The following is a 14,117-nucleotide window of genomic DNA, read 5'->3' as shown; positions in this document are numbered from 1 at the left end:
AAAAAAAAAAAAAAAAAAAAAAGAAGCCGGGATTGCGGGCCGGCCCGGTGGCGCACTGCTACAGTGCGCTGCTTGGGAAGCGCGGCGGCGCTCCCGCCGAGGGGTCGGATCCCATGTGCAGACCGGCGGCTCACTGGCTGAGCGAGGAGCGGGGGCAACACCAAGGGTTGCGATCCCGTTGCCGGTTCCGGTCCAGTACGGGCGTGACACTGAGGGTTGCAATCCGTTGCCGGTCACGAAAAAAGACAAAAAGACAAAAAAAAAAAAAAAGAAGCCGGGATTGCTTAGAGCTCTAATCATGATGCAAAATTGAAGCCAAATTTGTATGAGCATATTCTTTACAGAGGTATTGAAATTATAGAAAACTCATCTCTCAGTCCTTGGAGTGGGGACATTCTATGTTTTGTGCATCTCACCAGTCCCTCCTCCCATCTGCAGGGTCACTGATAACATCCTGGCCATGGCTCGGCCATCCTCTGAGCTCCTTGAGAGATACCACCTTATCGAGCAGTTCCTCAGGTAAATGCTGCATCATTCACACACACTAGTAAGCAAACTGTCGTGTTTTCTCTTTCATTGCTTCTGCCTTTGAGTGGACAAAAGCTTTCATTTTAATAATAGGCAATGAAGAGCTTATTTCAAATAAGAAATTAAGGTTATGAGAGTAATTAATAATGTTTTATTACGGCCAAAAATGGTTAATTTTTTTAAAAAATGCTAGCTCCCAATATGACTGATTGCTCTTTTTCCTTTAAGCCATGGCATAAAAACAATAATCAACCTGCAGCGCCCTGGTGAGCATGCTAGCTGTGGGAACCCTCTGGAACAAGAAAGTGGCTTCACTTACCTTCCTGAAGCTTTCATGGAGGCTGGCAGTAAGTTCCTTCCCACCCTCCTCTCCTTGAATTATCAAGGACAGTACTCAGAGATCTTTATTGACTGGGATCTTAGGTTAAAAAAGTGATGGAAATAAATACCTGCTACATTATAATAAGGTTCATAGAAAATGAAAATATGCTAACTTGGACTTTAAATAATGCTGCCATTCTTCTTTAGTATTGCTGCTGAAAGCTCAGAGTTTCTTTTTTTCTGTGAAAGTGATATTGGGAGGAGACCCTGTAATAATAATGGTTAACATTAGGTGATGCCCACAGTATGCCAGACACTATTATCCCATTTCATCCTTAAAGCAGTTGTGTAACATATTGTTGTTATTTTTATTTTATACATGAGGCCATAGATGCTTAAAGAGTGACTGACTTGCCCGAGATCACAAAGCTTAAAAATGGTAGTCAGGACTGGAACCTGGACATTCCTGCTTTTAGTGCTGCTAGCCCCACCCCTGCAGGCACGCCCAGGGAGTCTTCTTGTGACAGTCCCAGAGGCTCCTTAGTTGCAGGAGCTTAGTCAGGACTGGAACCTGGACATTCCTGCTTTTAGTGCTGCTAGCCCCACCCCTGCAGGCATGCCCAGGGAGTCTTCTTGTGACAGTCCCAGAGGCTCCTTAGTTGCAGGAGCCTTTGGGATGAAATCCACTCAATATGTGCCATGCAAACCAGGCTAGAAAGGATAAACGTGTACAATCTTGGAACTTGTTTTTAAGAAGTTTGTGTCGAGCTTTTTTTTTTACGCTAGGTAGAAAACATATATATATATACTGTCTTTAGCCTTCTGTCAGCCATTTAGACATTTTTCCACGCTTAAACAAGAGTGTATGCTTTTCTTCTTTAGCTGAGTAACTTTAGTGTGGATCATTGTCTTCATTAATTTATAATTCTACTTTTCCATAATTTTTTCTGGCTTAGTTTCAGTAGGAACTGTCTCAGATAATATAGGATATGCTTTGTGAGACATGTTTAACAATAAACTTACTGGGAATGTAAAAAGCCTATTATTTTAGGCCTGTATATCCAGTGAGATCTACATGGCTTACGGCTTTATACTTTCCATGAATTCACTCGATTCCTTCAAATGTCTTTGCAAATATTTTTTCTGTATATTGATTTTTTTTTTCCTTTTCTCTTTTTTATGGCCTAGTTTATTTCTACAATTTTGGATGGAAGGATTACGGTGTAGCATCTCTTACCACCCTCTTAGATATGGTTAAGGTGATGACATTTGCCTTACAAGAAGGAAAAGTAGCTGTTCATTGCCATGCAGGACTTGGCCGAACAGGTAAATTCTAGGAGCTGGTTTTATTTTCTTGTAGGCATATTTAAACATATAAGAAATAAAACTTCCTAATTCTAAGGATAAATCTTTTTCAGAATCTGTTCAAAGCTCTACAGTCAAGTGGAAGCAAATAAAAGATAATTGAGAGATCTTAAACAGTAATAATGACCACATGTTGGTGAGAATATTTTTGAACGACTTAGGGCTGAAAGCTCATCATATTTAGTAAACAGATGAGTTTCTAAAGCTAGGTAAATGACCTTTCTGTTTTCCGATTTTCCTATTTACATGAAAAAAAATCAACACCTCATTTTAATACATAATATCTTCTAAAAAATGAAATTTTCCTTAACCAAAATAACAGTGAAAATAGCAAGCATTGTTTAACCTATTATGTTCTAAGCATTTTACATTTGCTGCCTTTTAAAATCTTTAGCAACAATGTGAGTCAAAGAAACTGCAGTTTGAGAGAGGTTAAGTAATTGGCTACATTTAATAAGTGGCAGGGCGGAGATTTAAATCTAAGACTGTCTGACTCCAAAGCTCATGTGCTTTCTACTTTTGGGGGTGTAAGGATTTTGTTTGCAAAGGAGAGTCTATCTGAGCCTAGAATTCTATATAAAAATCAGTGATTTTACTTAAAAATTCAGCAGAATCTCATTACAGTGCTGGTATTAGGGCAAAAATAAAGGTCTCAGGGTTGAAATCTTCATCGTCATCTGGTCTGACTAAATACCTGCAACTTGACTTCATCCACAGTGAACCTGTACACCTGCCAGGGGATCTCCCACCTGCCTGGGAGCATCCTCAGGGATGGGACTCAGCTCTGCTTGAGATCATTAGTTCTTAGGATCAAGCTGAAATCTCACTGTTTCCTGGGCATTGCACATGATAGCTCTGCTGATATTTTATACTTACACTTAAAGATCTGCTATTCCTAGTGAGAAAGATATGTGGTACCCTACTATGAACTGGTGAACATTCAGTTTCCAGAGGTTCTGATTTTCATGTGCAACAGGATGTTCACAAACTTGTGAATTACATGGGTGTCTTTGATTTGCCTTTTACTTTAATATTAATTGGCTATTATATTTGAACTAATTGATCAGTTATTACCTTTTCATTAGTTACTCATTTTAATTAGATGTTAATTAATAAGAATATATATTGTTTACACTATTAAGGCTGGCTTCCTTAATATTATTACTTGCTTATGGAAAAATATCACAGTGGGGAGAAAAATACTTACATTAATGTAGACATAAGTCTGGAAGAATTGTCAGGAAGTAAAGTAGGCTATGAACATGAATAATCCCCCAAAGAAAAAACTTACCTAGTAGAGAGGTTGCCAGGCTGGAATGTGCCAGCATTGCAAAAATGGCAGGGTTGGCAAGTTCCAAGCACAAAGTGGGTGGATAGATTTGATGGAAATTTTCAAGAGTTGTTGAGAGTGGAAAATAGAACTAAGATGGGCTTTCTTCCATGTTGGAGTTGGGTAGAAGGACAGGGGAGTAAACGACTCAGTGCATGCAGTCATCCTGCACCACACTCACTCACCTACACTGTGCCACTGCTTGTGCCAGCCCATCTCTGGGGTACAGACAGGACTCAGTCATAGGGAGGGAGGGCCATGTAGACACGTAGATAGATGTAGTTCTGCACAATAAGGGGAGTGCAATAATAACCATCTGCGTAAAAGTTACAAAGTTGTCATTATAATTGTCCTTAAAGTGTGCCTCTGTTTATATGATTTCTTAGTACATATTCACGTTTTAAATTATGAAAGGGCCGAGCCCGTGGTGCACTCAGTAAAAGTTACAAAGTTGTCATTATAATTGTCCTTAAAGTGTGCCTCTGTTTATATGATTTCGTAGTACATATTCACGTTTTAAATTATGAAAGGGCCGAGCCCGTGGTGCACTCAGGAGAGTGCAGCGCTGGGAGTGCAGTAGCGCTCCCGCCGCGGGTTCGGATCCTATATAGGGATGACGGGTGCGCTCACAGCGCTCACTGGCTGAGTGCGGTGCGGCCGGTCTCAAAAAAGGACCAAAAAAAAAAAAAAATTATGAAAGAGTGATAAGTAAACTAAATAAACAAAAATATAAGCTTTTCTTATACCAATCTTTTTTCACTGTTTAGGTGTTTTAATAGCATGTTATTTAGTTTTTGCAACGAGAATGACTGCTGACCAAGCAATTATATTTGTGCGGGCAAAGCGACCCAATTCCATACAAACCAGAGGACAGCTACTCTGTGTAAGAGAATTTACTCAGTTTCTCACTCCTCTTCGCAATATATTCTCTTGCTGTGATCCCAAAGCACATGCTGTCACCTTAGCTCAATATCTAATTCGCCAGCGTCATCTGCTCCATGGTTCTGAGGCCCGACTTCTGAAACACGTGCCAAAAATTATCCACCTAGTTTGCAAATTACTGCTGGACTTAGCTGAAAACAGGCCAGTGGTGATGAAGGACATGTTCGAAGGATCTAGTCTCTCTGCTGAAATTGAAAAAACCGTGTCTGAGATGGTCACAATGCGGCTGGATAAAGAGTTACTGAGGCATGACAGTGACACGTCTGACCCATTTAACCCTACTGTATTGGTGGCAGATTTTGAGAATCTTTCTAATGAGCAAGAGTTTGACCCCCTTTGGAAGAGGCGGAACATTGAGTGCCTTCAACCCCTGACTCATCCGAAAAGGCTGCTCAGCTATAGTGACTCAGATTTAAAGAAGGCTGAGTCACTCCTGGACCAAGGGGAGACTCCGTGGACAATGCCTGCCCAGGTCTTGCTTTGCCATAACCTCAGGCAGCAGAGGCCCATAAGCCATTGTGATGTCCCACAGCCTCCAGAGCTAGATTTACATAAGGAAGCATTGGTTCGAAGCACGTTTTCTTTCTGGAGTCAGTCTAAGCTTGGAGGCTTGGAAGGACTCAAAGATGCTGGGCCACCACTTTTCCACACGAGGAATATTCCAAAGGAAATACAGCAAAGTAGAACCTTCTCTGTGGGTGTTTCGGGTTCACACAACCCTGGGGAACCAGTTACACCCAACTCTGCAAATGTCTGTAAGGATCCAAACCCTTCTCGCCAGCAAGTAGCCCACTGTCACTGTGAAACTCATGGTGGTTGGGGCCCAGGCTCTTTAGAGGAGGACATTGGGACTCACCACAGCCCTCTGGACTGCAGCTCCAGTCTCAAAGCACAGTTCTTGGTTGGACCCGAAACCCAGGACAGCAAAGTTCTGTCTGAAGCAGCACCACACCCTGCTTTGCAATCTGAATTGAGTGTCGAAGCAAGGAGAATACTGGCAGCCAAAGCCCTGGCAAATTTAAATGAATTTGGAGAAAAGGAGGAAGTGAAAAGGAAGGTAGAAATGTGGCAGGTATTTGTATTTCATTTAATTATATATAGGTTGGAAATATTTATGTCAGGGCAAAAATATAGTACATTTCCCCAGAATTCCCTGTTATAGAAATGTGAAGATATGTTTGCATAATACTTAACTTTCAAGCTTCAGGTTTCTCAGCTGTGATGTGAACCTTGTGTTATAGACAGAACCCAGGGTGGTTTGTGTGACTTCATTTAAATCTCCCTGTGCAACATGCTTGACCGGTAGGTGGTATTGATATTGGTGGCATCTTCTTTCTGCTAGGTTTGTGGGGGTGACCGGCCACATGAGACGGTGATAGTAAATGACCTGAAGTATGTCTAACCCGAGGCTTGGCGCAGGGAACCGTACCTTGAGAACCACTGACCTAGAGACATAAATCAAATAAAATTATTTTCCAAAGCTCATAACACTAGTGTTGAAGTGAGGTCAGCATCCTCTCCTTCAGATTTGCCTATCCTGCTCCAAGAGGGCAACTATCGGGATTCAGGGGAGCAGATGGGAGTAACCACAGACTAACACCGTGCCATTAGTTTTATCTGAGGTTAGGTCTTTGGCGTCCATTTCTTGGCTTTTATTTAAGTTAGAATGTGAAATTTTAAATTTTAATCCCTTTTTGTGTTGTACTTTTACTAGGAAAACAGTTTCAGATCAGCTGTACTGTTCTTTGCCTGAAATGAACACCTGGTCTAGAAAAAAGACAGGACTTATAAGCCTAGTTATCAGAAACAGGTAAACAGCCCCCAAATGGGGCTGCCTAGGGAAGTCCTGACTTAGTGAAATCTTGACTTGTCAGTTTATAATCTATTATGAATTATTTTCACAGCTACTTTTCCACATTCTACCGTGAATTAAACAAGGCATATAATATTTCTAAGAGTGCCAGTGTCTTTTCAAATGCAAAGGCATGAAAATTATGTCTGGAGTGTCACAATAACTTATACAATGATGGGAGGAGAGAACTTTTGGTAAAAGTTTTGTTCATTAGATTTGAAGTGTTGTTGCCTAATGAATAGTTAAAGATACTGCTTTCTTCAAAGATGAATTGTTTTCTTTCTTTCTTTCTTTTTTTTTTGGGTGGCTCGTCAGTGCAGGGATCTGAACCCATGACCTCGGTGTTATCAGCACCATACTGTACTGAGTAAACTAACCGGCCAGTCTGAATTGTTTTCTTTATTACCTACTCCAAAGTGAAAAAAATCTTCCATTCAGTCAGCAAATATTTCCTTTACATTACTGTGTGTCAAGAGTTAGCAAGCAAGAAGATCCATTTTAAGTTAAGAAACAAACAAACAAAACCCCTCACTCCCAGGCCAGCCCCGAGTGCCCCTCACCCCGGGTGCTGACATGAGCTATACAACTGTGTGTCAAGAGTTAGCAAGCAAGAAGATCCATTTTAAGTTAAGAAACAAACAAACAAACAAAACCCCTCACTCCCAGGCCAGCCCCGAGTGCCCCTCACCCCGGGTGCTGACATGAGCTGTACGCCCGAGTGCCCCTCACCCCGGGTGCTGACATGAGCTATACATATACTGTGCTGATGAGTACAGGACTTGGTTTAGGCCAGACTGTTTCAACAAGTAGCATGTACAAGTGCATTTTCTGGAGGTAAACACAAACATTTAATTAGGATAGTTTTCCCCTTTTTTTCCTTTATAGATTTTATTTCAGGCCTTTTAGTAATAAAAAAAAATGAATCTGGAAAAGTAAAATGAACATTATTTGAATGGTATAATGCTGCTTGTGCCTATAGTAGGCCCTTTCATATATTTTATCTTGTGATTTTCACAGTAGTCCTGTGAGGCAGATGATGCTATTTATAGATTCTTTGTTAATCTTATGAATTCAGTATCACAGATGAGGAAACTATGGGTCATAGAGGTTAAGTGACTTGCTCAAGGTCACATGGCTTATATGCAGTGGAGCCAGAGGACAGCTCATGTGTTTCATACTTTCCATTATCCCAAGATGTCTTTCTTAACCTCACTGGAAAGCTTCAGGAAACATCATGCTGTGATAGTTTTTGAGTAATGTTAGTTCTGCCCAGCTTGTCTCCTCATTAGCTACATGAAATTGAATAAAAACCTATTTTGTTATATACGTGATCTATGGGAAGGAAGGACTGTAAACAGTTGAAAGTATTGGCTTATTTATAAGATAGTAAAAAGAAACCCAGTACTGGAGGATCTTTGTGGCATGGCAGAAATAGCACAGACTCTGGAGTTAGGCAGCACTGAGTGTGAACACCTTGGCCATTTTCTAGCTTTGGGCTCCTGGGTGAGCTCTTTTGTCTTTCTTGAGCTCCAGTACATTTATGTGTGAGGGGCCTCCCTGCTGAGTTGCTGTGAGAGTCAGAGATAAGCCGTGTATGACAGTTCTGGCCCACTGTAAGCATGCTGTAAATATTGGATGTGTGAATGAATGAATGGTAGCAATTATTACACTTATTACTATTGCAAAAATATGTTTGATTTACTAACATAAATCTGAACCCTGTCAGAAATTAATTAAAATTCTTATCTTCTCCAATGCTCTCTATGAGGTGAAGTTTTAAAATCTCATGCTTAAATTGTCTCCAGGCATTTGGAACATTAGCAAGACTTCCTAGTTATTTTCACCCTATCAAGTTTCAGGATGTGGGGCTTATTATTTGTTAAATTCTGCATAGGATTCTAAAGAAATACTATACCACATTTACCACCGTTAAAGCCCTTTTTTTAATGCACTTTGAAATTTCAGTCATAGAAGACCCCAGTTTAATTTATAAATGTTCCCTTATTTACACTTTTTTATCTACTATTCTACTTCATTGCAATAAATATTTTTGTTTTGTTTGCCAGAAGCCTGAAAAGGAAGATTCCCTCTTCGTGAACTGTTTCTGTGGTTTCTGAATGAAGTAGTGGACTTGGATTAACTAAGCCCTTTCTCTGTGCTATGAGCTTTAACAGACCTTCTCTGTCAGTCAGCCCAACACCTTGTGAGACAGGGGATGAGCTTCATGGATGGAAACTGAGGCGTGGAGGAGTTCAGAGTCTTAGTCCAATGTCCTGCCTGGAAGTGGAGGGACTGTGAGAGGTCCCAGATCTGCACTCTAGAGCCTTAGCCCTTCACTGTGGTGGGCAGCCTGAGGATCATCGGTTGAGCAGTGTGCCTCTCTCCATCCTTTCTCTGTTTCTGTCTTTCTCTTCTTTTTTAGAAAGAACTAAATTCCCGAGATGGAGCTTGGGAAAGAATATGTGGTGAAAGGGACCCTTTCATCCTGTGCAGTCTGATGTGGTCTTGGGTGGAGCAACTGAAGGAGCCCATAATCACCAAAGAGGATGTGGACATGTTGGTTGACAGACAAGTGGAAGCCGCAGAAGCGCTGTTTTTATTAGAGAAGGTAAAGGAGCAGTTAATGAATTTAACTGAGGCCCTCAATATAAGTTTCACACACTAAAAAAAAAAATCCATTATAAAAAAGGAAATTCATACAGAATCCCATATCTAGGTCTAATTTAATAGTTTTTCCAAGATAAGAGAATAAATTGATACCCAATGTAAACATTTAGAAAATACAAAAATAAATAGGGAAAAATATCCATAATCCTGGGAGAGCTACTTTAAACATTTTCAAATCTTTTCTTTTAATCTTATCAATACGTATGTTAACCCAGTAAAAATCATTTTAACATACAACTCGATACTTCATTTTGGCTTAAAATTATAACATAGGTACTTTTCGATGAATAGTGTAAGCTTTTTATAAATGTTGACTGTAACAGGTGTGGGTGTGTGATGCTGTGACATGGGGATGTGCCATAATTAACCACTTTTTCACAGTTGTGTATTTGTTTTAAAAAAAAAAAAAAAAAAAAAAAAACAGGAGAGGGTCATAAGGGAGGATATTAACCTTTTTGAGTGGCTGTGGGCCCAGCCCTTCAAGATATACTGTCCATTTTCTCTTCTGTTTATCTCAATCACCCTTGGAGGTAGAGGCCCTGTTTTACTGACAAGGCAAGGTGAAGCCACTTACCCATGGTTTGCAGCATGTGTCAGAGCAGGATTCAAACTTGGATTGTTCTGGCACAAAGCTCATGCTATTTCTATCACATAATGCTCTCTGTTTTATCATAATGTACCCCCAGCCGCTGTGTATAGGGCATTTACATTGTTTTAGGCATTTTACTTTTATAAGTATCATTTTAATGATAAGTTGAGCTTGTAGGTTTTTCTGCATTTCAGATTATGCTCTTAGAGTAGATTTATTGATATGAAATTAGTAAGTGCTTTGCATCTTGGATATGTGTTGCTCAAGGTGATGGAATTTCTCCTTTGCCAAGGTGGACAGCCCCCAGGAGTCAAGTCAGTGGACACATTCTTAAGGGATCTTCCCCCACCTTAAGTCAAAGGCTGCTTCCTTAAGCACTGCATTGCTCCTGGAGGGCTGTGGCTCATTTTCTTCATCAGCCCTTCTCCTTCCTTGGTAACTGCAAAGGACTGGATAGGAAGGTACTGACCACTAGGTGCTCAACCGATTAGTCCATGTGTCACTATGACATGTCAGTATCTATTAGCCAAACTGAAATGCTTATATCCAGAAACAACAAGAATGGAAAAAATCTGTTCAGTTCACTGCAAGAGAAACATTTGGTTTAAAATTGCACTCATCTTCTGATTCAGTTGTTCTTTGTGCAGTAACTAACCAACCTTGATAATCTCCTGAAAGGTTTTCAAACTATATTAATGCATAACAATAAACATTTGGTAGAGCTCTTCATAGATATTTTAGTATTTGAGATTATGAGTACTTGGTCACAAATCAATTTCTGACTCAACAGTTGTTTTGAGTTGATTTCTTTAGGCATTTTTCAAAAAACTTTTTTATTTTGATTTCTGCAAAAACAGGGACAACACCAGACTATTCTTTGTGTGCTGCATTGCATAGTGAACCTGCAGAAGATTCCCATGGATGTAGAGGAAGCTTTTCTTGCCCATGCCATTAAATCTTTCACTAAGGTGGGTTGCACTCTCCTTTCCCCCTCCAAATCAGTATCATCTTTGTAAATCAGAATCCAGAGGTCACCATCGTCCTCTAAAATAAAACTTTTAGTTGTGTTTCCCCTTAATGAAAATGTGTTGCAGAGTTTTGGCCAAAAAAAATAGCTTCCAAACAGTGATATTAGGAAAAGCTGAACTGTGGATTTTTTGAAGGAGAACATTAGAACAAAGAGCTTTTATATAGGAGAAGAGAGAAACAATTGGGTGTTGAATAAGTATTTTAAAATCAGGGACCTAGTAGGAGTCACAAAATCTTTTCTTGTTGAGCTAATGCTACCTTGGGTTTAAACAATATCTATTAAGAATATATCAAACATTGCTGATTCGGTACTGTGTTCTGGTTGGCAAATCCTAAACAAAGAGTAAAAGAAAGTTTCCTTTCTATGCACGTCCTTTTGGTTTGCAGCAGTTTTTCCTAGCTGAAGAAAGAAGTCAAGTTCATGCCAAGAGAAAAGGTTCTCCTCACCCTTTTAGCTGATTTGGTATCTCTCATATATGATATGAAAATGTCATTGAACAAAGAACTCAGGTTTTGAATGTCAACCTTTGTAAACATTAATGATAATAGCAGTTACTATTGTAATCATTCACAAGCTGTGAAGATTCTTTCTTTTTAATATTTCTCCAATCTCCTTCTCCTCCACTCTTTCCAAAGTGATGTCCTTATTGCAGGCTTCCTTGTTCCTCATTTGGATTTTATGGCACTAACCACTCAACATACTTTCAGTATATTCTTCACAGTTTCCAGGGTCAACAGTCTCAAATCCAAATCACATGGTCTTTTACATCTATATTTACATTTTCATGGGTTGAGAGGATGCCTACCATTCGAGGAGGGTTATGGTTTGGAGTTTAAGAAAGTAAACAATTTAAACGATGGTTAATGTTAATAAGGAGTTTTTGCAAATAGAATAGACAATAATAGTGATAAAGATAAAATTAAATTTCTGAGTTTGACTGAAAAAATCCTTAATATTGGTCTATCTGAAAGCAATTGGAATTCTTTACAACTTCTTTTGGCCTTTTAAGGGGATACTAATGGAAACTTAAGCAATATCAGTTCAAAATCTGTCTATAAAAATCTTAGGAGACTGTTCTCCTTGGGTCTGGCACATCGGTGCACAGTCTGTTGAGCAGAGGCACTGACAGCTCTTATTGGGGACCAGCTCTTCAGGGATGTCTGTATAGCTCTGCCTGTAGGGCAGAAAATACTTCATCTGCCTTCCTGCATAATAAATATCATGTTTCCCTTCAGGGCAAAGGTTGGCAGGTTTGCTTGCAGCCCTTTATAAAACATGGGGATTTCCTAAGCTTGGGGTTCCTCCACTATGATGCAAACCCTTGCTTGTGCAACTCCCACCTGGGCCCCTCCACTTTGCTTCCATGGGATGTGGGGGGCAAGGAGAACCTACGTGGTTATAAAGCACATCATGCCCTGAGGAATAAAGTTGTCCCTAACCCAGGAGCCTCACATCTTCTGCCAGTATCCATGACACTGGCAAGCTGATGGGTTAAATTGCAGTGGGGTAAAATCTCAGATGTTTTACAGTTGTTGACAGAGGGCACAACCTTCCCTTTGTCAAAATTTATCAGAAAAGGAGAGAATCTACAAGGGGAGAAGCAATAACCCTGATATCCTGATTCCTTCTCCGTGATTCACACGTGACTCTGGGCATAGGGCAGGGGTACTTGCTCTGGTTCTGTGTCCTACTATCACTCCTAAATCAGAGTGTGGCAAACTTGGACAAAGAATCTAGATATGTGTACATGGCACCTCCCGTTAGTTAGGAAACTGACTATATTGAGGTTTTTATATGTGCCAAACATGTCAGACTCATAGATATCAGGTTTCATTTTTTGCTCACAAAAATCCTAAGGACATGGGCATTGTGATCTCTTATTTACAGAGGAGGAAATTGAGACCCAGAGAGGTAGGCATGGCAGGCTGGCAGGTGAAGAGCTAGGCTTTCCATTCAGGTCGCTCTGACACTGGCCCAGAGGGGCCTTGAGCCCTCTTAGCACAGCACTTACGGCTGATGTTCTTTGGTTTAATAAGGGAGACTTTTTCCTTAACACAGGTTGAACATCCCTAATCCAAAAATTCGAAGTCCAGAATGCTCCAAAATCTGAAATTTTTTGAACTGACATGACACTCAAAGGAAATACTTATTGGAGCATTTCAGATTTCAGATTTTTTGGATTAGGGATGCTCAATTGGTTAAGTACCTGCAAATATTCTAAAATCCAAAAAAGTCCACAGTCCAAAACACTTCTGCTACCAGGCATTTCACATAAGGGATATTCAACCTGTACCCTCAGTGATCAGTGTCTGAATTAAAAACTCACTTCACCTGTTGACTGGCTTCATGACTAAGTGTATGTGATTATACTAAATATCCAGACATTAGATTTAATTTTTGAGTTTTCATTCATCAGTTTGGTGTAAACATGGTTGGCATGTCTAATATAGTCTTTCTGTTGAAATGTGTGAAATTTATTATGTGTGTTTTTAAAATAATATATAATTTTGCTTTTAAGTCTTAGTTTTTCCTCCACCCTCCTGTTTTCTCCCCAAATAAAGACTGGTTAAAATTCTTGTTACAGTGCCTGAATATAAATTTTCTTTGTCACCAGGTTAATTTTGATTCTGAAAATGGACCAATAGTATACAACACCCTGAAGAAAATATTTAAGCACACGCTGGAAGAAAAAAGAAAAATGGCAAAAGATGGCCCTAAGCCTGGCCTCTAGTGAAGCTTACTTTCCCCCTATGATGGATATTTCAATAAGACCTAAAGACCCAGACAACATTTCTGTTCATATGTGAAGGAGTCGAAGTTTGTGGAGTTACTTTTTCTCATTGTACTTTTTTTTAATGCTGTTAGTTTGTGCTGAGGATGATCCTTCCTGTTTGGAGCAATTATTTATTTTAAAATATCCTTGAGCTACATTTTTGTTTTGAAAAATTGCCGTACTATGATGGATATTTCAATAAGACCTAAAGACCCAGACAACATTTCTGTTCATATGTGAAGGGGTCGAAGTTTGTGGAGTTACTTTTTCTCATTGTACTTTTTTTTAATGCTGTTAGTTTGTGCTGAGGATGATCCTGTTTGGAGCAATTATTTATTTTAAAATATCCTTGAGCTACATTTTTGTTTTGAAAAATTGCCGTGAAGTTGGTGCCATTTTCTTTTATTTATTTGACTGAATTAATATTGTATTACCATTTTAAGGTGTTTACATCCTTATTATTTTTGACATTTTGGAAAAAGTTGTAACTCTTCTTTCCAAAACAATTATTTTCTTGACAGAACTCTTCCTAGAGTTTTTACCAAATAGATAATTTTAGTAGTAAAAACTTACCATGTATCCATCCCCCTGACATATGACCTAGGAAAGTCACTAAGTGTCTTAAACTGTTTTGTATTTGTTACTCAGAACGCTATTGATACATCATTTTTTTAAGGATTTTTTAAAACTTTGAAATGTTTTGTTTTTTCTTTAATTTTT

At 39.4% G+C, this 14,117-nt stretch overlaps 1 protein-coding gene across 1 annotated transcript in view; it reads left to right on the top strand.

Annotated features, from left to right (window-relative positions):
- PTPDC1 (protein tyrosine phosphatase domain containing 1) overlaps positions 1-13,572 on the top strand; it is a 32,310-nt gene extending 18,738 nt beyond the window's left edge. Inside the window, exons 4-10 of the mRNA XM_008589905.1 lie at positions 439-519; positions 757-875; positions 2,038-2,175; positions 4,312-5,558; positions 8,761-8,946; positions 10,452-10,562; positions 13,239-13,572. Of these exons, the coding sequence (XP_008588127.1) occupies positions 439-519; positions 757-875; positions 2,038-2,175; positions 4,312-5,558; positions 8,761-8,946; positions 10,452-10,562; positions 13,239-13,355 (1,999 nt within the window). The 3' untranslated portion in view covers positions 13,356-13,572. The remainder of the gene's footprint in view (positions 1-438; positions 520-756; positions 876-2,037; positions 2,176-4,311; positions 5,559-8,760; positions 8,947-10,451; positions 10,563-13,238) is intronic.
- The last annotated feature ends 545 nt before the right edge of the window (positions 13,573-14,117 follow it).

Source organism: Galeopterus variegatus, unplaced genomic scaffold (assembly GCF_000696425.1).
Source record: "Galeopterus variegatus unplaced genomic scaffold, G_variegatus-3.0.2 Scaffold5747, whole genome shotgun sequence".
In the NCBI taxonomy this organism is placed as follows: Eukaryota; Metazoa; Chordata; class Mammalia; order Dermoptera; family Cynocephalidae; genus Galeopterus; species Galeopterus variegatus.
Note: the sequence above shows the minus strand (reverse complement) of the source record. Positions and strands in the feature narration are given on the sequence as shown.